This window comes from Peromyscus eremicus, chromosome 13 (genome assembly GCF_949786415.1).
Source record: "Peromyscus eremicus chromosome 13, PerEre_H2_v1, whole genome shotgun sequence".
NCBI lineage: Eukaryota > Metazoa > Chordata > Mammalia > Rodentia > Cricetidae > Peromyscus > Peromyscus eremicus.
In genome coordinates, this window is record NC_081429.1 from 36,643,040 (window position 1) to 36,666,811 (window position 23,772).

At 50.3% G+C, this 23,772-nt stretch overlaps 1 protein-coding gene across 1 annotated transcript in view; it reads left to right on the forward strand.

Annotated features, from left to right (window-relative positions):
- The first annotated feature begins 860 nt into the window (after positions 1-860).
- Positions 861-23,772, forward strand: part of Cfap65 (cilia and flagella associated protein 65) — a 33,500-nt gene continuing 10,588 nt past the window's right edge. The window contains exons 1-19 of the mRNA XM_059278846.1: positions 861-956; positions 1,809-1,980; positions 3,710-3,894; positions 6,291-6,393; positions 7,504-7,670; positions 7,807-8,006; positions 8,251-8,396; positions 8,946-9,168; positions 9,535-9,800; positions 10,683-10,883; positions 11,093-11,473; positions 12,945-13,082; positions 14,345-14,590; positions 15,388-15,612; positions 16,457-16,615; positions 16,807-16,957; positions 17,434-17,562; positions 18,590-18,803; positions 19,085-19,213. Of these exons, the coding sequence (XP_059134829.1) occupies positions 1,855-1,980; positions 3,710-3,894; positions 6,291-6,393; positions 7,504-7,670; positions 7,807-8,006; positions 8,251-8,396; positions 8,946-9,168; positions 9,535-9,800; positions 10,683-10,883; positions 11,093-11,473; positions 12,945-13,082; positions 14,345-14,590; positions 15,388-15,612; positions 16,457-16,615; positions 16,807-16,957; positions 17,434-17,562; positions 18,590-18,803; positions 19,085-19,213 (3,389 nt within the window). The 5' untranslated portion in view covers positions 861-956; positions 1,809-1,854. The remainder of the gene's footprint in view (positions 957-1,808; positions 1,981-3,709; positions 3,895-6,290; positions 6,394-7,503; positions 7,671-7,806; positions 8,007-8,250; positions 8,397-8,945; positions 9,169-9,534; positions 9,801-10,682; positions 10,884-11,092; positions 11,474-12,944; positions 13,083-14,344; positions 14,591-15,387; positions 15,613-16,456; positions 16,616-16,806; positions 16,958-17,433; positions 17,563-18,589; positions 18,804-19,084; positions 19,214-23,772) is intronic.

Consider the following 23,772-nt stretch of genomic DNA (forward strand, 5'->3'; position numbering starts at 1 on the left):
AGAAGAAGAAGAAGAAGAAGAAGAAGAAGAAGAAGAAGAAGAAGAAGAAGAAGAAGAAGAAGAAGAAAAGAGAAGAAGAAAAGAAAAAAGAGAAAATGAAGAAAATAAATGAAAAGGGGGGAAGTGCTCATTCGCTTTCTCTGAACTTTGGCTCTTTGGGGTTGCCGTCGTTGCCCTGGGATACCAAGAGACACTGTGTCCCTCGCGTCCTGTATCTATGGAGACGTCAGTATGGCGGCAGTATGAGTTCTGAACGTTGGAGCCCAGCGAGAGAAGTAAGTGTCAAGGAAGGTGTCTGTACCGAGACCCCTTCCTCCAGGAAATCTTGGCGGGTCTTCAGAGAGCCCTTTCGTCGTGGGTGGGATTAATCAGACGCGGGATCAGGGAGACCTGGAGGAGCCCTCTAAGTATAATTTGTTCCCTTCGTTTTACCCGTTTTCTCCTCGACTATACATGGCAACACCCACTCCTCCCACCCCCGTTTTTCCACCGGTTATTTTGGAAAATTTTAAGATCGGAAATTAGGCAAATAAAAGGAGCTGGTGGTATCTTTTTTTCCCCACCTTGAAACTAGAAAATTGGTTTAAAACAAAACCAAAAGGCAAGGCAACAAAATCCCCACAGCTGCACCGTCTTTTCACCGCGAAACGTTGGAAATGACCCCATTTGTCCCTAGTAGGCTCCGTGCTCACTGCCCTAAGACCGGGTTGGACCGCTCCTCTACCCTATTTCGTTTCCTCTCTTCTCTGACCTTTCAGAGATAGATTGATGTGTTGTGTGGGGGCTTTCAGAGCGGTGAGGCAGGAACTGTCTGTCGAATCCCCCGATATCTGAGAGATCAGGGAATAGGGGCAGGACTGCAAAGCTATCCAAAGACAGAGAAGTAACGACTCTTCTCCCCATCCCCAGCTTGCATTTCTTGGATCCCGTCTGGATCACCCACTTTACGGTTGAAGGTAGGAACCTTACTTGTCTTGTCCCATGTCTAGCAGAGTGCAGGCTGGGTAGTAAGTGTTCAGCAAACGCTCTGTGAATGAATGGATGGGATGAAGGCACGAACGGAGACGGTTCCCTCCAGTGGTTGGAGAACCCTCTAGGAAGAAATGAGTCAACAGAGGCTTTCTCTGCTTGGTGAAGAGGGAATGAGTGTGTCTGCAGGAAGTGTGTAAACTCCCACAGGTGATCATGAGACTGTTGAATCTGAATGCACGGAGAACTCAACCACCAACTTGAAAAGGGAGATTTTTAGGTTAAATAAAAGGCAAGTCACAGTCAGTCAGTGATGCATACCTTTAATCCCAGCAGTTGGGAGGCAGAGGCAGGCAGATCTCTGTGAGCCAAGGCCAGCCTGGTCTACAAAGCAAGTTCCTGGCTAGCCAGGACTATATAGTGAGGCTATGTCTAAATAGCAAGCTGAGTAAACCATGGAGAGCAAGCCAGTAAAAAGTGTTCCTGCTTCAGTTCCTTCTTCCAGGTTCCTGCCTTGACTTTCCTGGGAGTTGGAAGACAAACATGAACCCTTTCCTTTCTAAGTTATTTTTGGTCATGGCGTCTATTGCAGCAGTAGGAAGCAAACTAATGTCATGTGTGACCATGGAAGAACATGGTTGCATGGACTTTATGTGTGGTTTCCTGAGTGGCACTCAGGCCACTGAGCCAAAGCTCTGGAGCTTGTGTTCAACCTCGTTTCTCACGGGGCCACCTCAGAGCACTGTCAGAATAGGGAGCATACCTCTCCTCCATCTCAATAATGGTGAGTTTCCTCCATCAACTCTCTTCTTCATGTTCCTCCTCTGCTTCCCTCCCAGTTCCAGACTCCTGTGTGGATCTGGTAGGAATTTCTGACTTGGCTAGATGCTCATCGCACACTCATGCCACACTACGAGGCCCAGGGAGAGCGGAGACTGCACCGTGAATACCGTGAACGATGGATCATGCCTGAGCGCCAGCACATTGGCAAGTAGCAGTGTCACTACCCAGGTGAGGATCTGGTCAGGATGGTGGATCAAGCGTGGCAAGACCGTGAAGGGGTGTTGTGACAGTACAACGTGGTGAGAATCTGAGGGACTGACTCCCCCATCTACACTCTGGCACTTACCCTCCCTAGATGGAGCCCTGGGCAGATATGAGTACAGGTGGGTGCTGGGAATGGACTTGGTCCTCTGCCAGAGCAGCAAGGGCTATTGACTTCTGAGCTCTCTCTCCAATTATGCTGGGCATTTATTGATGTTGATAATCTGTAGGGTTTTTTTCCCTCTGTCTTTGACTGTGTATTGTACTACTTGGTAGTGTGTGTGTGTGTGTGTGTGTGTGTGTGTGTGTGTGTGTGTGTGTGATGTGGTGTGTACTTGTCTATATGGGCATGTTTGGAATCCAGAAATTACTATCAGGTATCTTTCTCTCTCACTCTCCACCTTACATTTTGAGAGAGCCTCTCACTGAAGCTAGGGCTTGTCATTTTGGCTAGACTATCTGTCTAGCAAGTCCCTGGGATCTGCCTGTCTCCAACTCTCTGGCCCTCACCACTGCCCAGGGCTAGGGTTACAGGCACATGCCACTGCAATCAACTTTTACATGGGTGCTGGTGATCTGAACTCAGTTCCTCACCTTTGCCCAGGAAGCACCCCACCCCCTGAGCCTGAGACCCCTGACTGAGCACTAGAGCGGCTTCTTACTTCCTGGTTGGATCTTGACAGATGCACTAACTGATTTTGATGATGGATTCCCCTCCATCATCTGTACCCCCTTTCCTCCATAGGCAATCAGGGAAAGAAAGTATACTGGCCATCCAAGGCTCTTAGGAAACACTGAAACGGAGAATGTAATCTCCAGAGAGAAGGGATTCATGTCTTCTTCACCATCATAGCCCGAGTGCCTCGTACAGTGCCTGGCACATGGCAGTCAACAGATATTTGCTGACTGGTTGACTCCATCTTGTGTTATGGGACAACAGACAAGCAATAACTGGTCAAAGATAAAAAGGCAGTGAGTTGAGTGTCCACGGCAATGGTCATGGCAGGAAGAGGTGTCCAGTTTACCCGTCCTCCATCTTACTGCCTAAGAGGTTTCGGCCTCTTCTCTTCTCAGCTAGATAAGTGATATGGATCAATGGAAGAAGTGGTTGGTTGGTTTGTTTCTGTTATAGTCAGGGAAACACTGGCACACTAAATCTTAAGCAGCGTGTGACCTGGCCTGGGAGGGCATGGTGAGAGTTGGTCACAGGCAACTTGGCTCCTTCCTCTGCTCCAACAGCCAGCTGATGGTCAGGTGAAGGAACTGTGGGATGTCCTGCATTCTGGGGAAATGCCTGTGGTAGATCATTCCAGCTAGGAGAGGCTTCTGGGGAGCAGGGCAGGTTGAGAAAGAGCAGGAGGCAAAGGTTCCTCAGGAAGAGGTGCCTGGGGATGCCCAAGGGACAGAACCCAGCAGCCAGGACCTCCGTCTGCAAACCTGGTGGAGGAGTTGGATAGGGCAGCTCAGGTAAGACCTCATTGCTGGGCCTTTTATGAGCAAACCATTGCAGTGACTTTGGATGTGATGATGCTGGACTCCATTTTCTCTCTAGTCCACACCCCAGGGTGAGGGACGTCATCATCCCTGAAGCGATGAAAGCAGGATGGAGATGGGGGCATCTTCACCTGTTTTCTGAGTCTTAGCATCCTATTCCCGCTGATATTTGCTTCTTCTCTTTATCCTGATGCCTGAACAGCTTTCAAGTCCCCTGGACAGGAAAATATGTGTTGCCAAGAAGCAAAACGAAGTGAAGAAGAGGGTGGTCTGGGGCATCGAGGTCACCGAGGAGCTTCACTGGAAAGGCTGGGAGCTGGGCAAGGAGATCACGAGGAACCTGGTTCTGAAAAACCTCTCCTTGAAGATCCAGAAGATAAAGTACAGGTACCAGAACGAGGGGCCCAGAACCTGAGCTGCAAGCCCCTGAAGTGAGTTCTCTTTAAAAAGAAAACAAAACAACCTTTAAAAACCCATCAATCCAGAAGAACGTTCAAAACACACGCAGTGTGAAAATCCTAGAAATAATAACTGGAGCCCACAGCATGGGACCTTCCTCCCCACAGAGAACCATCCCGCCTCCAGCTTTAACAACTTCCTTGCTGTTTCCAAATGGATTTGCCATATGTGTTGGCCTTAAATAATAGAGTTTAATTTGCCTCATGAACTTTGAATGAAAGAATATGATACGCTTTTGTAACATTAAAAAAAACAACAACTTGATTTGCCTTTCTGTATACACCTCCAGGTCATGAAGATATTTCCCTAGAGTATTTTTCCAAAGAGACTTTCGAATTGTTCTTTTACCTATACGGAATTGCTGTTTGTGAATGGTTTGATAATACACTTCCTCAACTGAACGTTCGGTTTTCTCAGCATCATTTATGAAAGCTGACACACTCCACTTGATGGTGTCTCTGCCACTGACACACATCAACTGTTGATGTGTTGATTCATAGCTGGGAGCCGCTCTGTGCTCCTGACTGACTAGTGTGATCCTGGGCTTAGTCGTTGCAGCCTGAATTAATTAGTTGAATTTACAGTAAACTTGATATCTGGTTGTGTGAGGCCCTCCACCTCTTCAAGATGACCTGTTGTTCTTCTCCTTTTGAACTTCCTTAAAAACTTAAAATCAGCTCAATCAAATCAGGTATTACACACCTACTTTTTGTGTGTGATAATGGGGTTTGACTGAATATATAGACAATTTGGGGATTACACATTACAGTACTGAGTCCCCTTACATCTGGTTCTCAAGTTCTGGAATTATAGACATGTGTCACTGTGCCCAGCTATATGTGATATGCTTAAAGTTGTTTTTGTTTTTTGTTGGTTGATAGTTTTTTGAAGGCTGTCAATTTTTTGTTTGTTTTGAGACAGGATCTTACTATATAGCCCTGCCTGACCAAGAACTCATTATATAAACCAGGCTGGCCTCGAACTTGTGGCAATCCTCCCAGGTGATGGAATTACAATTATGAACCACCGACTGGCTAGGTTTTCTAACATTTTTAAAAGTTGTTTTTAAAATTTATTTTTATTTATATGCATATGTGTGTGTCTGCATATGTGTACATGCATATGTGTTTGGATGACCTTGAGGCCAGAAGAGGGTGTTGGATCTCCTAGATCTGAAGGTAGAGGCAGTTGTGAGTTACCGTGTGGGCTCTGGGAACCAAACTTGGGTCCTGTGAAGGAGCAGCAAGTAATCTTAACCATTGAGCCATCTCTCCAGCCCCTAACATCTTTTAATTGAGATATCATTTTTTTCCTATTTTTTATATGTCGATTATATCAACTGACTTTCTGAATTATTTCTGGATAATTTGAACATTATTATGTTCCTTTTTACTAATATTTTGTTTCTGAGATTAGTCTGTAGTTTTCTTTCTGCCTCTGTCAGGTTTTAGCAATGACATATGGTTGTTTCAAAGACTACATTGGGACTGTTTCTATATTATCCAGAAGAGCTTAAAATTGGAATTATCGGGCTGGAGAGATGGGTCAGCGGTTAAGAACACTGGCTGCTCTTTCAGAGGTCCTGAGTTCAATTCCCATCAACCACATGGTGGCTCACAACCATCTGTAATCGGATCTGATGCCCTCTTCTGGCATGCAGTCATACATGCACACAGAGCACTCATACATTAAAAACAAAACAAACAGAAAACTGGACTTGTCTTCCCTCTAATGCTAGGTGGGACTTGCTTGTGAATCCATCTATTCTAGAACTTTCTCTATAGGAACATTATGCCTACCCTTTCCACTTCTTTAATGGTTTGGGGCAGAGTGACCATAAAGTTCACTGTATAATTCTCGAGTTGGTTTTGTAAGTTACATTTTCCTGTGGATATGATTGTCCTACCTACACTTACCTGACCGTTGCTGGAGTCCTTATCAACATCATGTTCTTCCTAACACTCTGAAAGTCTGATGCTCCCGTGCTACCCTGCTGGGTCCCTGTTAAATCAGGATAGCCTATTCATATCTCTCCATGACCATCATCTTCATCAGACACAGATCTTGATACGAAGGACTGTAGGAGTCAGGTATGGGGACACATACCTGCAGGATCAGGAGGAGTTCAAGGCTCCATGTAGTGAGTTTGAGGTCAGCCTTGCTACACAAGACCCTATCTCAAAAAAAAAAAAATAAGATAAAATAAAAGGAGAAGGACTTGCAATCCGGCCCCCTATTGAGTTTTCTCAGTCCTCTGACTTTGGCTTCCTCTGGTGGTTCTGAGCCCAGCTCCGACATGCTCATCACCTGGCTCTTCTCTGCAGGCCTCCCAAGACCAAGTTCTTCTTCACCATGGTTCCTCAGCCCATCTTCCTGAGCCCAGGCATAACCCTCACACTTCCCATCATCTTCCGACCTCTGGAAGAGGTAAGGTCTGCCAGAGAAGCAATGAAGTATAGGGAAGGGCAAAAGAACAGAGACCTCAGACTAGGAGGATTGTCCAAGCAGCAGGGATTTCCCCACACACCTGTACATCCTGCATTTGAGAAGCAGAATTTCTCTGAGTTTAAGGCTATCCTGGTCTACATAACAAGTTGAATGAAGCCAGTCAAGGCTACAAAATGAGATCCCGTCTCAGGAAAAAAAAAAAATCAACCAATCAAACAAACAAAAAGATATACAGCTTAGAAAGACTCAAAAAAAAAAAAAAAAGGCTCAGACTTTGATCTCATTCAATAGAGGGGTGTTCCCCACTGGGTATGGGGTCATAAAGGCTGTGATTATCACCAGAAAGCTCTAGATTCCTTAGCCTTTTGATCCCTGCAAACTTCTCAGATTTGTGTCTCTCTCCTCTCTCTCTCTCTCTCTCTCTCTCTCTCTCTCTCTCTCTCTCTCCTCCTCTCTCTCTCTCTCTCTCTCTCTCTCTCTCTCTCTCTCTCTCTCTCTCTCTCTCTCTGTGTGTGTGTGTGTGTGTGTGTGTGTGTGAAACTTTTTGTCTTTGAGGATCATTATGTTGAGTCATAGTCTCACTATGTGGCCCAGGTTATCCTGAAACCTCTAGGTTTGTGTGATCCTCCTGCATCCACTTCCCGAATAGCTGCAATTGCAGGGGTATGCCATTGTATCTGGCTTCTTGGAATTCCTTGATTCCCACAGAAGTGGCCCTTTTCTCAGAGGCCAAGACAATATAAGAGTTCAGAAAAAGCCGGGCGGTGGTGGCGCACGCCTTTAATCCCAGCACTCGGGAGGCAGAGCCAGGCGGATCTCTGTGAGTTCGAGGCCAGCCTGGGCTACCAAGTGAGTTCCAGGAAAGGCGCAAAGCTACACAGAGAAACCCTGTCTCGAAAAACAAAAACAAAAACAAAAAAAAAAAAAAAAAAAGAGTTCAGAAAGTTCTAACATGATGGGCTACAACCAAGCCCGCCTGCCAGGGATTTATTGAAGGGATGGCTTAGCAGAGGTGGGATGTATGAGCCCGAGTTTTACCTGGGTACCACTCACTGGTGACTGCCTCTTCCTCTGCCTTCTGTCCTGCAGAAGGAATACACGGACCAGCTGTGGTTTGAGAAAGAAGAAGGGGTATTCTACGTGTCCCTGAAGGCCACCTTGCCTTGCCACATGCTAGACTGCCCATCATCCCTGCAACTGCCCATATGTGCCATTGGAGACACAGTGGAGACTTGGTTCTGTCTGAACAATGTGGGGTGAGAAGAAAGGGCTAACTAAGGTCCTGGAAGGGCGATAGCAGCCCCTGGGAGGAGAGCCCTAGGGAGCGGAGGAGACAAGTTTATGCCAGAGGACAGCAGAACCCGAGGACCTGACCTACCCCCTTACTCGTAGGGACCTGCCCACCTTCTTCACCTGGGAAGTCCCAACCCCGTTCCAGATACTTCCCACTACGGGGATGCTGGAGCCAGGCCTGGGTTGTAAGATCAAGGTGACCTTTGAGCCCCGCATAGCAGTCATCCATGATGTCGAGGCATTGTGCTGGTATGGAAAGGGAGCCAGACAGAAGAACAGCATCCAGATACAGGCTGCAGGTAGACCTGCCTTCCCATCTGTCCCCAGAGACCTTGCACCCTCCCTGGTTTTAGACCTCAGTGTGCCCCTCCCCCCGCAGGACCCTCCTTGTCTTTTCACCTGCTTTATTGTCTATCAAGTCACAGACGATCCCTCCCGGTGGTGGGCAGGGGACAATGACATATGCCTTCTCGGGACTGTTCAGCTGGGGCTATAGAGGTCCTGCTAGGTTCCCCTCAAGCCCCCACCCCATCTCTGCCCCAGCTAAATGTACGCAGCTGCTGGTGAGCATAAAGCACAAGCAGCCGAAGGACCAGGACACGGAGGGCTTCCAGAAGGTGTTACACTTCGGCTCGGTCGCCGTGGGCTGCACCATGGAGCGGCAGATCAGGCTGTACAATCCGTCTGTGGTGTGCATGTACTGGGAAGGGATGGGCAAGAGGGAAGGGGCAGGACTCAGGGACCCCAAGACTCGGTATGCTTATGACCCACCCTTATAACCCCTCCTCCCTCCTCTCCACCCTCAGACCCAAAGCCTTGTACACTAGTGACTGTTGATACAAACACAGGACACACACATGTGTGTGTGTATGTGTGTATGTGTGTGTGTGTGTGTGTGTGTGTGTGTGTCAACAGCCATCATCAGGTGTTCCTCTCTCCCTGTCAGCTGAGGCTGGGTTCAGGTGCCCTTAGCCCCCTGAGTGTCCTGACCCCAGGTCTGAGGCTAGCTCTTATACTACCTTTGGGAGAAGAAAACGATGCCCCCACTTTGGGCAGCCTTGAGGTGGGACACACAGCGTGGCTCCTTTCTCCCTGTGTTACCCGATACTCACATAGGCCAGACTGCATACGAGTTGTCCCTGACCCCTCATGTGACTTCCTCAGTATGAGAAAGACTTCCACAGACTGCCTGAACTTGTGACTAGAACTTTTCCTCCCTGTGACCCCTGACCCGACAGGTTAACGCCCCCTTCAAGATTGAAATGTCTGAGGACATGCTGACCAAAGACCATACCTTCTCATGCTCCATAAGCCAAGGTATCGTGCCCGCAGGAGAGAAGAAATGCCTGTCAGTGTTCTTCCACCCCAAGACCTTGGACAGCAGAGCCATAGACTACTTCTCCATTGTGCCTTCTGGCTGTGCCTCCCAAACTCTGCTCCAAGTCGTTGGTTTCTGTAAAGGTAATGGCCATCCCAGGAGGCTGTACTCCCCAGAACATAAGCATCCCACTAGGGAGTCATTCCCTTGAGCTCTTTGTCTACTCCAGAGAGACCTCTGCTTCCTGGTCCCTCAGCCTAGGTGTCTGCTGTCCCCTGGTGGCCGTGTAGGGAAGCATTCTGGATACCTGGTGATCCTGTCTTTCCAGATAGTGATGGAGGAACTCAGAATTTTGTAGGGGGCCTGGGCCTTATCCAGACTGGCCATCTAGCTCTAGGGCGCTCCTCATCCCAGCAGTGGGACCTCTTATGAGATCTCCTTTGAGGCTGGCACCCCAGCCAACACAAGGAGACAGAGCCCTCTCACGAGGACCCATCTCCTCTGCCTAGGTCCTGATGTATCCCTGCAGCATTACTGCATCAACTTCAGCTGGGTCCGGCTCGGGGAGCGCTCGGAGCAGACCCTGTGGATCGAGAACAAGTCGGACTGCATAGCTCACTTCCAGTTTGACATTGACTGCCAGGAGAGCGTCTTCAGCATCAGGCCCACCTTTGGAACCCTGGCAGGCAAGGCCCGTATGACCCTGCGCTGCGCCTACCAGCCCACACATCCTATCATCTGCTTCCGGAGGGTGGCCTGTCTCATCCACCACCAGGTGAGTGATGGAGAAGAGACCAAGATGGGGATAAACAGGCCATTCTGTTTAGTGAGAGGCCATGAGACTCAGAGATGAAAGCAAGGCTTGGTGGGTTCTCCCCTCTTTTCAGAACATCTAAGGCTGTCTGCCTAGGTCATCTTTAGACTCTCTGCCATGGCTTTAGGGGCAGAGTTTGGCCAGGGGTGCATGAAAGCTCACTAATCCAGGTGGGCATGCCAAGTTTGCCGTAGGCTCTGCTGCTTCCAGGACCACTGGTATTGTTGTCAGCGAGCTGGGAAGGGGAGCTTTGGACATCAGCCCACACCGCACAAGCAGGGTGGGGACTCTGAAGCTAGAGCCCAAACCCAGCCCCTTGGGCAAATGTGATGTGCAGTATCTGGACACCATGACAAAGTTTAGGCTGAGATGTAGCCTGTCCTCATCAACTGGGCTCTGGGCTACACCCCTCTACCTAGGGAAGGGTTTCTTTGCCCGATTCTCACAAATGAAGCATGAGCTCCTGGAGGCCTTGAAGTGAAAGGGTAGAACAGCCTTGGTTTCCACCATCCCCCCTCCATGGGCAGGGCTAAATGCTAGTCTGGTAGGCTCCTGATTGGCCCTGATACACAGGAGAATGCCCAGGACCCATGGGAAGTGGGGGAAAGGCAGGCAATAACTGAGCATCCTATCTCCAGGTGGAGGCTGCTCCTCTTGACTTGTTCTGGAGTCCCACTATCTCCTCAACTAGAGGGCGGCTCTCAGGATGCTCCCCTGACCCTTCAGCCTCTGCTTCCCATCTGTCCTCTGTCCAGCCCCTACATCCCCTTGCCTCACCACCTACCCCATGCTCTGTCTCACACCGACAAATGTCACCATGTGATGCGGACTTTGGTGTCACAGGACCCACTGTTTCTGGACCTGATTGGGACTTGCCACTCAGACAACACCAAGCCAGTCATCCTGAGGCCTCAGCACCTCACCTGGTACCGAACACACCTGGCTCGGGGCTTGACATTTTACTCTCCTGATATCCTGGCTGCCATGTTGAAAGAGAAGAAGCTGGAACAGGATGAGAACGGGGCCCTCATGTTGCCCATGGAGGTATGTGGGGTGCTAGATGTTCCAGCCCCCACAGAGGCAGGCTGCTCTCACCAGGACCCCGGTCCCTTCCCTAGTGGTCATTGAGTAGGCCTGTGTCCTACACCAGTGTAGCTGGAGATGACCCGCACGGAGAGCTTGCAGTCTTTCTGGAAAGGAGGGAGCTGAAGAAAGTCAGCAGCAAGATGAATGACGTTTGAACTCTGTCCCAGTCTCTCCCTGTGCAGGATCTGCAGGATGTGGAACTGCCAGCCACCAAGTACCCCCATATCCCCCCCATGACGGAGTACTTTTTTGATGGCACCAAGGACCTGGCCGTCTTCCCCCCGGCTGTCAGTCTAGAGCCTATTGATGTAGACTTTGGTGCCTGTCCTGGGCCTGAGGTCCCCAACCCTGTTCCCTTGTGCCTGAGGAACCATACCAAGGGCAAGATCACCGTGGTCTGGACTTGCAGATCTGACTGCCCTTTCTGGGTGACCCCAAACACTAGTGACGTGCGCCCACTCAAGTCCGTAGCCCTGCGCCTGCACTTCCAGCCGTCCGCCCCCAACAGCCTCTATGCTGTGGAGCTAGAAGCCTTCGCTGTTTATAAGGTGTGTGCATACAGACCAAACAAGTGGAGAGACTAAGGTCCCTCCCTGGAGCCTGAAGGGCAGAGTCTAGTTACAAGGACGCCAGGCGGCCACAGAGCCCATCCTCTCCACACAGGCTTCTCCTGTTTTTTCCTCAGCTGGACAGTGCCCTCTACTGGTTTGATCGGCCCAGGCTCATGGCCTGACTTGGTCCTTCTGATTCCCACTTCTGTGTGGTCTCCCTCCCTCCCCTCCCCTCAGGGAAGAACTCAGCTGGAATAAAGCACTTTGGGAAAACTTAGTACCCTAGGGAGGAGCTCTCTGGAGGTCTCAGATAGAGGGTCCCTGGTTTCTAGACCTTGAAGACCTAGTCCAAAGCAAAGTCATTGTTTTTATTTGTAGTTTGTGTTTTCTGTTGTTTATCATAGACAGGGTTCCTTTCACTATATAGTCGGGGCTGGCCTCAACTCATTTCAATCTTTCTGCCTCAGCCTCCAAGCTTGGTTGCGGTGTTCTGTTTTGTTTTGTTTTGTTTTTGTAGAGAAGATCTTGTCTAGTGCAGGCCAAGCCTTGAGTTTGCCATATAGCCAAGGATAGCCTCCATCTCCTGAGTACTGAAATTGCAGATATAAACTACCACACTCAGTTCATTTGGTGCTGGGGACCAAACCCAAGGCCCGATGCATGACAGGCAGGCACTCTACCAACTGAACGATACCCCCAGCGTCTTGTCTTGTCCTTCTTTCTTTTTTTATGAGACAAGGTCTCACTGTGTAGCCTCAGCTTGCCTGGAACTCCCTATGTAGACCAAGGCATGGGCCACCATGCCTATCCCTTTAACCGTCCCCATCCTCATGTATTAGCAGGGAAATGAGAGACGGGGGAATAGGATGCTAACTTCTGGCTGGCCAAAGCTGAGCATGTCAGGTTTCAGACCTGTGCTGGCAGGAAAGTCATACATGACCAGTGAACAACTCAGGTATGGTGGTCCAAGTAGAGATGCACCGTGAGTGTAAAATATACCCAAATTTCATAGGTTTAATATGAAAAGAATGTAAACTATCTCAGTAATAGCTTTTATAATGATTGCATGATACCGTTTACCAAGTTAAATAAATGTATTATTGAAATCAATTTCACTTTTTAAAAAATGTTTAAACAAACATGGAAACTTTTAAAATTGCATCATTTTCAGCCGGAATCTGTGGCTCGTGTTGTATTTCCATTGGCCAGCACTGCTCTGGGCCCATTCCTACAGAATGAATGCTGCGTCCACATCTCACCCCACTCTCCTCCCACAGAGTGTGCTGAGAGCCAGTCAGAGGCTCCAGCTGAAGGGACAGGGCACGGCTGGCCATCCTCTGCAGCCTCCCTCCAGCCTCCTTTCTTGCGCCCAATATAGGATGCCTACAGCATAGGACCAGGGAGGGAAGGTGACTGTCCTCTAGGGTCAGACTGAACTCTGAATTTCCTTGTGGCCTGTCCCCTGCAGGTCCTTCAGAGCTACAGCAATATTGAGGAGGACTGCACAGTGGTCCCATCCTGGTGTCTGAAAGTTCGGGCTCGAGGACACAGCTACTACCCTGCCTTAGAGCACCACATCCCCCAATATTCCCTGGATGTACCCAAGGTGAGCACGGCCCCAACCACAGTGGGAGCAGGATGAGAGACCCCCGCCTCTCTTTCTAAAGGCCTCAGTAATACACCCCCATGTCCTTCCTGGCCATTCGAGGGAGCGAGGCCAATGAATAGCATGCTCTTGGACCATGGTCCCTGCACAAGAACGGTCTAAAGACTGGGTACCAGTCCTTCTCCACTCCATCTGGAACCTTTACCTGGTCCTCTATACTTTCCAACGCCTTCATTTGTCCTGCTCACTGAGCACCTGCTGGCTCCCAAGCCCTAGGCTGGACCCTAGGGATAAACCAGCCCAAAGCATGAATTCCCAGACCTCTTCTCAGACAGACCTTGGAGGTATCGTCGGCCCTGGAGGCAGGATAGCACAGGGATGAAAAGTGCATGGCCTGGGGCCAAGTTCACAGACTCCAATTCTGCTGTCCCTTCCCAGCTTCTAGCTCTATGTCAATTTTTCACCGGTTTTTGTTACTGGGAAGGACACCTCTTTGAGACAATGGCATGAGACCATCCTGCTTTCTCCATCGTCTTCCCTTCTGTTCACCATCCCAAGCCTGTGCCTCCTTCATATCCACCTCGAGGCCGCTCCTCCCTCAAATAAAGCTCTCCCTGATGCTCCCTGATGCTTCACGGATGCCTTTGGTCCCTGGCCAGCTCCTCCCAGTGTGACTTGAGGCCTTTCCACAGTCTAGTGGCAGCCTGTGTTGCTTCTGTACTGACTCACATGAGCTTTTTGGCACAGCCAGATAGGAACTTAGCCCAGGGATTATGGGCCTTGGGTTGTGAAGCCTGTTTAGCGTTTAGCCTAGTCCTGGCCTTGTCCAAGATGGCTGAGAAGTGTTTAGGAGCTGGGACTATTGTGGTTGATCTCCCTCTGACACCTGAGTGAGAATCATCTAGAAAGAGCTAATGACCCCCGAGGATGGGTGGAAGTAAGTCTTCAAAGAGTAACTGGAAATCACTGCTAAAAACAACTCCTCCTCTACATTTGAGGACAGGCCTTAGAGACCTGACTTTCCCTGGGACCTGAGGCCACCACATCCCTATGTCTGGAGGTCTTTGGAGGACACAAGTATTCTTTGGTGGCAGGCTGTGACCTCCCTTAATTATCAGGAATTCTTCCTTGCTTGGGCTATGTGCAGAGATCTTGGATCTCCTTGGAGACAGCATCATCCAAACCTGAGTGTCCCTGAATGTGTATCTAGGGTGAAGACCTGAGGAAGGATCCCTTTCCCTCTTATTCTCCCCAACTCCCAGATGTTCCCAGCAGTGTCTTCTGGGGAGCCCTCCTACAGAAGCCTGCTTCTGGTCAACAAGGGCCCCATGCTGTTGACCTTCAGCCTGGCCCCCAACAGCAGCTCGGACATCACCCTGAGACCCTCCTCTGGCCTCGTAGCTCCCGAGGCCCACCAGGTCTTCCTTATCAGCACATGCCCCAAGGGCACCTCATGGAAGCAGCACATTTTCTACCTGCAATTCAACTTTTACCCCCAGTATCTCAAGGTAGGAGGCGAGGGAGAGGGAGACTGGGTCCTTAGGCCACATTTTTAGGGTCCCTGTCAAAGTAGCTGGTGGGAGAGGCTGGAGGCATTTCTCTAATAAAGAGAAATAGTAGGGAGAGAGCCCTGGGCTCCACCCGTGACAACTCTGTTGCTTCTCAGTGAGTTGTCTGATTCATGGAGTCTGGGGCCAGAGAAAAACTGCAGTAACCCCAGACTCCTACTGTAGGTGGTAGAGTGCTGTTTTCAGCCAGTGAAGGGGCAGGGCTAGAAAGCAGACCCACATCCAACCCCATGAAAAACTGATACATCCTTTCTGGGTCCCTGAGAGTTTGATGTTTGTGTTTTAAAGACAGTATATCACAGCCGGGCAGTGGTGGCACACACCTTTAATCCCAGCACTCGGCAGGCAGAGCCAGGCAGATCTCTGTGAGTTCGAGGCCAACCTGGTCTACAGAGGAAGTTTCAGGACAGGCTCCAAAGTTACAGGGAAAAACCCTATCTTTAAAAAAAAAAAAAAAAAAAAGACAGTATATCACTAAATAAGTCAGTCTGGTCTTAGACTCAAGGCAATCCTCCTGCCTCATCTACTCTAGTGCTGGGATTTCTGGAGTGATCTGCCACACCTAGCTCTGGATTCTTCTTAGTATGCTTTCGAGAGAAGCTGCTATGTTCAAGCAGGAAAGCAGCTTTGTCTATCCCCTTCCAAGGGTGACAATCTGCACAGCCATGCCTCCTCCTAAACATGTCGGGAGAGCCAAAAGTTCACAGCCTTGTCCTTCCTCCCTTCCTCTGGCTCAGGAGCTGAGCATTCAGAGCCGAGAGGAGCCCCTGCAGCTGAAGCTGGACACCTGCAAAAGCATCTTTTTCAAGCCCACTTGGGTGGGCTGTTCCTCTACCAGTGACCTCACCTTTCACAACCCCTCACGGCTGCCCCTGGAGTTCGAATGGAGAGTCTCCCAGCAGCACCAGAAGATGCTGGCTGTCCAGCCCTCCAAGGGCATCATCCATCCCCATGAGAATCTTGTGAGTGCCTGGGCCCCATTGCCAAGCGTAGATGAGAGGGTACCTGTCACGCTTACCTTTTCCGTCCCTTACTTGTGGTTCTCATGGCCTATCATGTACACCTACCTGAGCAATCCATAGTCACCTCCCCCAGCCTGAGGTTTAGAAGGTTTTAGTAACACCTTCCTCACCCTCATCTTACAGGAAATCGAGACTCAGGGGAAGAGTACTTAATTAAGATCAATATTAGGAGGGCAGAGTTGGGACTGAATGCGGCATTTGTGACGCCAGGGCCCCAGCAGGTCTAAATTTTATCATTCATCGTATCCAAGCAGCAAGATTCTTGGCAGGTAGCTTGAATTAGCTGGATATGGTCCAAATGGGTGACTCTCTCAGGAAGGGGTGTTCCAGATTAGTACAAAAGGGGGACCCAAATGGGCACCTAAAACAACAAACTTTGTCCCTAGTCTGAGGTAGGTCAGATGCAGAGCAGTAACTACCAATACTTGGTACCCATAAACACCCAGGGACAGGAAACAGGAGCCTGAGAAATCACACACATGTAGAAACCCACTTGAGTTCCTGCCCCAGCCTCCTGTCACCAGGTTTCTGACCCTGGTCCAGGAATTCCACTTCTCTGAAGCTCCAGTTTCCATCAAAATAAGTCTGCCCTGTCATGGGGATGTAGGATTGAGGGGCTTCAGAGACAAGATAATACCATGTGTGCAAAGTGCTCAGCGTTTGAATAAACAGGCAGATGGAAAATGGTGTCAAGCTTTGGTATTGAGATCTCCCCCAGCCAGGAGCCTGGGAGGGGGTGTCCTGGACACATGCATGCAAGAATGAATCATCTCTGTGACCCCAGACACTGACGTGGACCTTCAGCCCTTTGGAGGAGATCAAGTACCTGTTCCGAGTGGGGATGTGGGTCTGGGAAGCCAGACAGCCGCAAAAGACCAATCCCCGAGCCACCAAATACTACAGGATTCGGCTGGTGGGCATGGGCGTTACCGGATGCCTCTCTGTGAGTGGAGGCCCTGGTGGAGGCGGAGCCAGGACCTAGGAGGGAGGGAAAGTCCCAGGTACCCAGCCTTAAGAAGGCAGGGGACAAGATATGGATCCTTGCACACAACCTCAGGTCTGCCTTTCCTTGGGGAATGCTCTGAAGGCTAAGGGTTGGGGGAGCCCCCAACAGCTGGCTGACTGTGATCTCAGGCCAAGCCAAAGGAGCTGGACTTCGGGAACATACTGGTGAACAGCCGGGAGGTCAAGCCTTTGGTGCTCCTGAATGATGGCAACTGTACCCTCTATTACCGCCTGGTCCTGGAGCAGCACAGTCCCAAGGGCCTCAACAACGACCCCTGTGGTACTGGGGGCTGGGCTGGGTCTGGGGCCAGGGAGGAGTGTGTCTGTGTGTCCTTAAGACAGATGACCCAGCCGGGCGGTGGTGGCACATGCCTTTAATCCCAGCACTCGGGAGGCAGAGACAGGCGGATCTCTGTGAGTTCAAGGCCAGCCTGGGCTACCAAGGGAGTTCCAGGAAAGGTGCAAAGCGACACAGAGAAACACTGTCTCAAAAAAACCAAAAAAAAAAAAAAAAAAAAAAAAAAGACAGATGACCCACACCATGTGTGGGTCAGGCAAGACAGTGGAAAATGTAGCATTTCCACTTTGTAACTGGGGCAGACACGCGAATGACATCAAGATGCATAGTTCTTTCCACCCCAAGCCTGCTCTGCTCCCAGGGAGTGTCGTGGTGACCCAGGGGAGGGCATCTGAGGAGGAACATGAGAGGCCTCTGTCCAGTTGCCCACCGATGACCCCTGCACCGTCTCCCAGCAGCTCTAGAATTCAACCGCTTGGAGGGGACCATGCCGCCTCATTCCCAGGATACCATCTATCTGACTGCCTGTCCTAAGAGCCGTTCCCAGTATTTCTGGACCATTAGCTACTGTCTCCTGTCCCACAAAGGTACCTGGGCACTCAGTAGAGATTTGGGGCCCAGAAGGGGAGAAGGGAAGAGGTGAAGTGTGAGATGCAGCCCTAGAGGCATGCTCAGTTCAAGACAAGCTGGCCCAGCGGATGAGGGTGGGATGGACCACGCCTTTGGGATCTGATGTGCGTAACTGCGTCTGTCCCTGTGACACCCATACATGTGTCCCTGAGCTGTGGCGACATGAGAGTCAGCAAACGTGCTGCCTTCTGTTGAGATGACAGGCAAATCCTGAGTCAAGCTTCGGGGCTCTCTCCTCCATGAGATGGAGTTGTTACTGTTCCCCGTGCCCGCTGGAAGTTCCTGGAACTGTCATCGGAAGAACAGTCACCCAATGGGACTGGGTTCTGACTCTCCCACACTTACTGGCAGTATGGTGCTACCTGAATATGCCTCACCTTCCCCGTCAGTAAAAGGGAGGTGATCACAGACTGTAGGCCACAAAAAAGAATAAAGTGATAATGTAGGCCACCGCATTGATGGGCATTGAAAGCACGATGCTAAGTGAAAGAAGCCAGTCAGAAAAAAAAAAAAATCCCTGAATGATTCCATGTTTGAAACATGCAAAATAGATAAAATACACAGCCAGAGAATTGATTCGTGGTAGCTGGAGGTGGGGCAGGCCTAGAGGGGGAGTGTCGACTAGTTGGTACTGTGTTTTTTAAGGGGACAGTAGAAGCTCTCTAAAACTTAGTGGTGGTGGTTGCCTGCCTGTGAATATATAAAGCCTACTGAGGTTGTATGTGTCTGAGTGTAGTTTTTACAGTCTATGAATTATGCTCTGTTGCAACGAGTTTGACAATCAGTGGTGGTGCAAGCGAAGTGCCAGGGTGTGTGTTAAAACAAAGCAGTGCCTGGCACACAGAAAGTCTTAGACAAGAAGGGTCGGCTGCCATGGGAAACGTGCTCCAGACTGAAGGTCAGCCGCTGCTTCTGACCAGGGTTCTGCACCCACCCCCAGGGGGGCTAAGCCCTCTGCTCTTCCCCACGCTACCGCCCTCCCAGACAGCGTGGTTGGCGAAAGGCAGGAACTGTGCCACGTCTCTCTGGAAGCTGTGTTTCCTCTACTCTCCATCCTGGATATCTGCTCCATGGGCAGTGCCGAGGGCATCACCCGGAAGCACCTCTGGCACCTCTTCAACCTCGACGTGCTCAACAGTTACTTGACACGTGACCCCACCTTCAGCGAGCTCACCTACAAAGTGCCCACCCGGCACAGGTAAGACAGACTTAAGGACAGGCAGGAAATACCGGAGATGTCCACGGACCACCTACCAACACTCCGACACCAGGCCTTTCCCAGGAAGCTGAGAGGGGGTGAGGGTGGGGGAGCAAATTCTTGTCTATTCCTAGAGGGACCTGGGAAGGCAAGGACTAAGGAGCTACCTCCCTGGCCCTGAGTTCCAGACTTTTCGCTTTGTGCCTGGGGGTGGGACCCAAGGTCAGAGCCCTGACTTGTCTCCACCTCCTTGCACTGAGCCATTTCTCTGCCTCCCACAGCATGAGCCATACGCCTCCGGTCTTCACGCCTCTGAAACTGGACTTCAATTTTGGAGCAGCACCACTTAATGCCTCGCCGTCAGTGGTCCTGCTGGTGCTGAAGAACAGTGGACTGGTGTCCTTGGACTGGTATGGCTGGGCAGAGGGGCTCTGCTACAAGGGTCTGAGGACAGAGCTCTGTAGGCCCGGAGTAGGGAACAACCACTTTCTGGGGCTTCCTGGGAAAGCTGGGGTCGGCCAGTGGATCTCCCAGTGGCAGGGCAAGGGGGCCTGGAGGAGACTGCAGTTACCCACAGCACTTGGGGGGCGTCACTGGCTGCAGCTGGGCTCTGGGCAGTGTACAGTTCCTGGAAACTGGTTACAGCTCTATCGGTAACTGAAGGAATGCTACAGAACGGGCACCGTGTTTTTCCAGCCTTCCATCCTGGATCTTTATGGTCCTGTGAAAAAGACCTCTCCAGACTTGTTCAAAAGACAGGGCCTGAGGGCCAATGGAATAAGGACTCAGTCAAAGACCTCCAGCTGTTAGAGGCAGAGCCAGGTTCAAATCCAGATGTACCAACTCCAGGGCGCCTGCCGACCCCGGTTAGTCGGCAAGAAGGCTTCAAGTTGCTTCTGTACATCAGGACTGTCTAGGCCCCCGGCTGCCTGCCAGATCCCCAGTTCAGGGCTGGGGTCAGATGGAGGCAAATCTAGGTTAGCATAAAGGACAAGCATCTGCTGCCACAGAGGAGCCTGCCACTGGAGGGCACGACTGAGCAAAGTGGAGGCTGGCCACAAAACGGAGTCACCCCACCGGTCACCCGAAGCCAGGCTTAATGACCCGAGCCTGCCAAGCTCATTCTTCTGTTCTTCTGCTCTCTGGTCAGAGCCCAGAACTCATGCCCAGCAAGCTTCCTGTTTCCACGCCAGGCTTGTTCACATTCCTAGCATGAGTATGCTTAGATTTCTTAGTAAATGTCTATTTACAGACCTTCAGTTCTGGTTGCCAAATGAGAAGTATAAAAGAAGGGTCTTTATCTGAATCAGGCTGAGGGAGACGAGATCCAGCCTGAGGGTGCTGGGAAGGTGAATGAGGGAGAAGACGCAAGCCAGGGTGCCTGGTCAGAACCTGCTGGCCTGAGCAGAGGACGTCTTGGAAGTGGGGTGAGGGAAGGGGCTCTGTACTGATAGGCGTATAATGGTTACCCCTGAACTCTGACTGCCTCACACCTTCATGGTGTTGAGATGGGGAAGTTGGCTCACTAGGCGGCAACTGACAGGAAAAGGCAGGCTTGGGAGTAACTGGAAAGCTTGACGGTTGGGGAAGCCCAGAGCCTGCCTTGGGCTTCAGATTCGATACTGGCTGGGCCCCTCTAACCAGGCCAGGAGCCAGCATCTGTAGAGCTCAGGGCTTGCCCTGTGTCCTGGGATATTTGGGTGGACATGGGCATGTATGTGTAGGAGCAACTCAGCTCACACTCTCTGTGGAGAAGGTCCAGGAGGTTGGCAAGCGGGGCAGGAAAGACCCAGGTGGAGAGTTCACTGGACTGGATTCTCTCAGCAGGAGATCCAGAGTACAGGAAGCTGGCCTGCTTCTTCCAGAGTTCAAGTGGCCCGACTGTTCTGTGCTTTTTGTGCTGTGGTTCATTTCAGTGTCTCAGAAGATTCTTTTTGCAAACTCCAGCATTTCTCTGCTGAGCTCATAAAGGATAGATGGAATCTTCGATTCCTCCCAGGACCAATGGTGCAAGGAGAGTGTGGAGTTGGCCTGGAGGTGAGGGTAGGCAGGACAGAGAGAGACCCCGAGTTGGGAAGGAGGGTCAGAGAGCCATGAAGCTGCCTTTCCCCCTCAATCCTTTTCCTCCTGACACTTCTGCTGTGTTTGACTCTGGGGTATGGTTGCATAGTACCTTGTATCCAAGTGGACCGCCTCAAAGACGTCAAGTACGCAGCTTAACCTTTGTTCACGGTGTGCTTTTATTTCACCGGCTAAATTTGTCCCAGGTGCTTCCTAAAATTAAGCTTCAGGTCGGTCCTGAGAATGGAAATATGGACCAGGCCAGTCCCTGCCCTCTGAATGTAACAGGAACCCAGGGTAGAATGGCCTCCCAGGACCCCAGGATGGGGTAGTGTCCTGGGAAGGAGGAAGAAGTGACATTCACGGGGTCATTGCGCACATTTGGCAGGGTGGTGGTGAGATCTAAAGACTTTCAGGAGGGCTGAGTGTATAGCGGCTCAGTAGTGGAGTGCTTGCCTAGCCTGTACAGAGCCCTGGGTTCAATCCCTAGCATGATGAGGAGAAAGGAAGAAAAGGAGGAGGGGAGTGTTTTTAAGAAATTGAGAAGAGGAGGACCTTGAATGCAGCTGGAGGTACAGGCAGAGGCAGGACATGAAGGGCCTGGAATCTTCCTCTAGAGAGTTTGAACTTAAGTGACTGAGGAGATGGGAGCTGCAGAGCGGGGAAGATCCAGGGGAAGATCCAGAGGATGATGGATTAGTTGGGTGTGGCTCTCCTCCAGATGTGGGAGAAAGCATGCACATTAGAACAAGTTAGGGTGCCGGGTGGTAGTGGCCTACGCCTTTAATCCTGGCACTCGAGAGGCAGAGGCAGGTAGATCTCTGTGAGTTCGAGGCCAGCCCCATCTACTGAGCAAGTTCTAGGACAGCCAAGGCTACACAGAGAAAAGAAAAAAGAGAAACCATCTCTCGAAAAACCAAAAAAAAAAAAAAAAGAAAGAAAGAAAAAAAGAAAAAGAAAAAAAGAAGAAAAGAAGAAAAAGCCAGGGAAGAGGCTGTGAAATCATTTAATCAGGAGAGCAACTGAGTGACTGTGTGTAAAGGAGATGCAGAAACTTCCCAGAGCATCCTGAAATAGCCAGAGTTCCCACTCTGCCTCTGGTCAGCATCCCCCAAATAAAAGCACAGAAGCAGCACTCACCTGCAGTCAGACCTTCCTCCTCAGCCTCATGCCCATGCTGGGGTGGCCAGGGCTTGGGAGTGTGCTCTGCTCTCAGCCTTTGCACCACACGCAGACAGTTGGATGCTTTGCAGAGCGATTCTTTTGGTTTTGGTATAGTGAAGGCACAATACTATTCAGATTTCAGTCAGCATTCTATCAGCAATATCCCTTCCAGAATGTGCACTGTGAAGGAAGAACATACGTAGTAGAGTATATATAGATCTAGTATGTCCTTTTTTGTCAGTTGCATGATATTCTATAGTATAAAGGGACTTAAGTTATTGGCCACCCCTTTACTGGAAGATTTTGTTCCCAATAAAAGGATCCCAAAATGTTTTTCTCTTTTTGCCACCACGAAGAAAGTTTCATACATAAATATAAGTGTGTGGGACTGGGGAGATGGTTCAGTTGATGTACAAGCATGAAGTCCTGAGTTTGGAATCCCAGAACCCATGTAAGGCCAGGCACAGTAGCACATGTCTGTAACTCCCGTGTTCTTGTGTCAAGATGGGACGTGGAGACAGAACAGTCATTCCCAGGAGCTTGTGGGCCGCTAGTCTGACACCCATGATGGTAAACAAAGCCTGTCTCAAACAAGATGGAAGGCAAGGACTGATACCCAGAGTTGCCCTCTGACCAAATGCATGCTGTGGCAATGGGCACCCACACTCACACACATGTACACATATTACACACACACACACACACTTTTTAGATGTTCAGTATGTGTTGGTATATTTTCATGTTTGCATTTTAATCACACATGTGAATTCCTGAAAGCAGGACTTCTGGGTCAAATGTTCACACGTGTGTTTGATCTTAGTAGATGCTGCCCAAATGCTTTCCAAAAGGTAGCAGATCTTCTCTCTCACTCCACCTATGTTTGGGGATGTCTGCTCTTTCTGGACTTTACCAGCACTGCGTGCATCTGTTTTTCAAATTTCCCATGCGAGAGGAACCCGGACAGACCCCTCATGAGTTTGGAGTGTAGTTCCCTGACTCCTGTGGGACTTGTTGGCTCTTCTGCCTTCTATTTCTGGGTACTCTCTGTTCAATCCCTGGCCCAGTTTGCAGCTGGGGCCAGTTCTCTTCCATATCTCTGAGGGAGTCCTATCAAATGGTGGCCTTGGGACCCTTCGTCACCAGTTTTGCAGCTGGTTGGATGGCAATATCTACTTTGCTACAGCGTGAGGCCTTGCAGGGGAGTGGGCGGGTCTCTTCGCGCTCTTGTTTGCTTCCTGATTACCAGCTCTCTGGGAACCTGTTCTCTAGCCTGTGTCCAAGCTAACCTCAACACCCTCCTTCTCAGGGGCCCCTGGGTGGTACTGCCAGCGTTCCCAGGAGTTGCCAATGGCCCCTTCCTGAGACCTTATGTGTAGGCGGAGTTTTTCTGTCCCTGTTCCACCGGCTGGCTCCCCAAATAGCCACAAAGAGACTTATTATTAATATTATAAATGCTCGGCTGGTACCTCAGGCTTGTTACTAACTAGCTCTTACAACTTAAATTAACCCATATTCCTTATCTATGCACTAATGAGTGGCAGTACCTTTTATCAGCATGGCATGTTCATCTCCTGCTTCCTATGCATCTGGCTCCCCATGACTTCACCCTTCTTCCCCGTGCTCTCTTTTCACTCTCTTTTTGTCCGTGAGTCCCACCTAACCTCTACCTGCCTAGCTATTGGCCATTTAGCTCTTTATTAAACCAATGAGAACAACAAATATTCACAGAGTACAAAAAGATTGC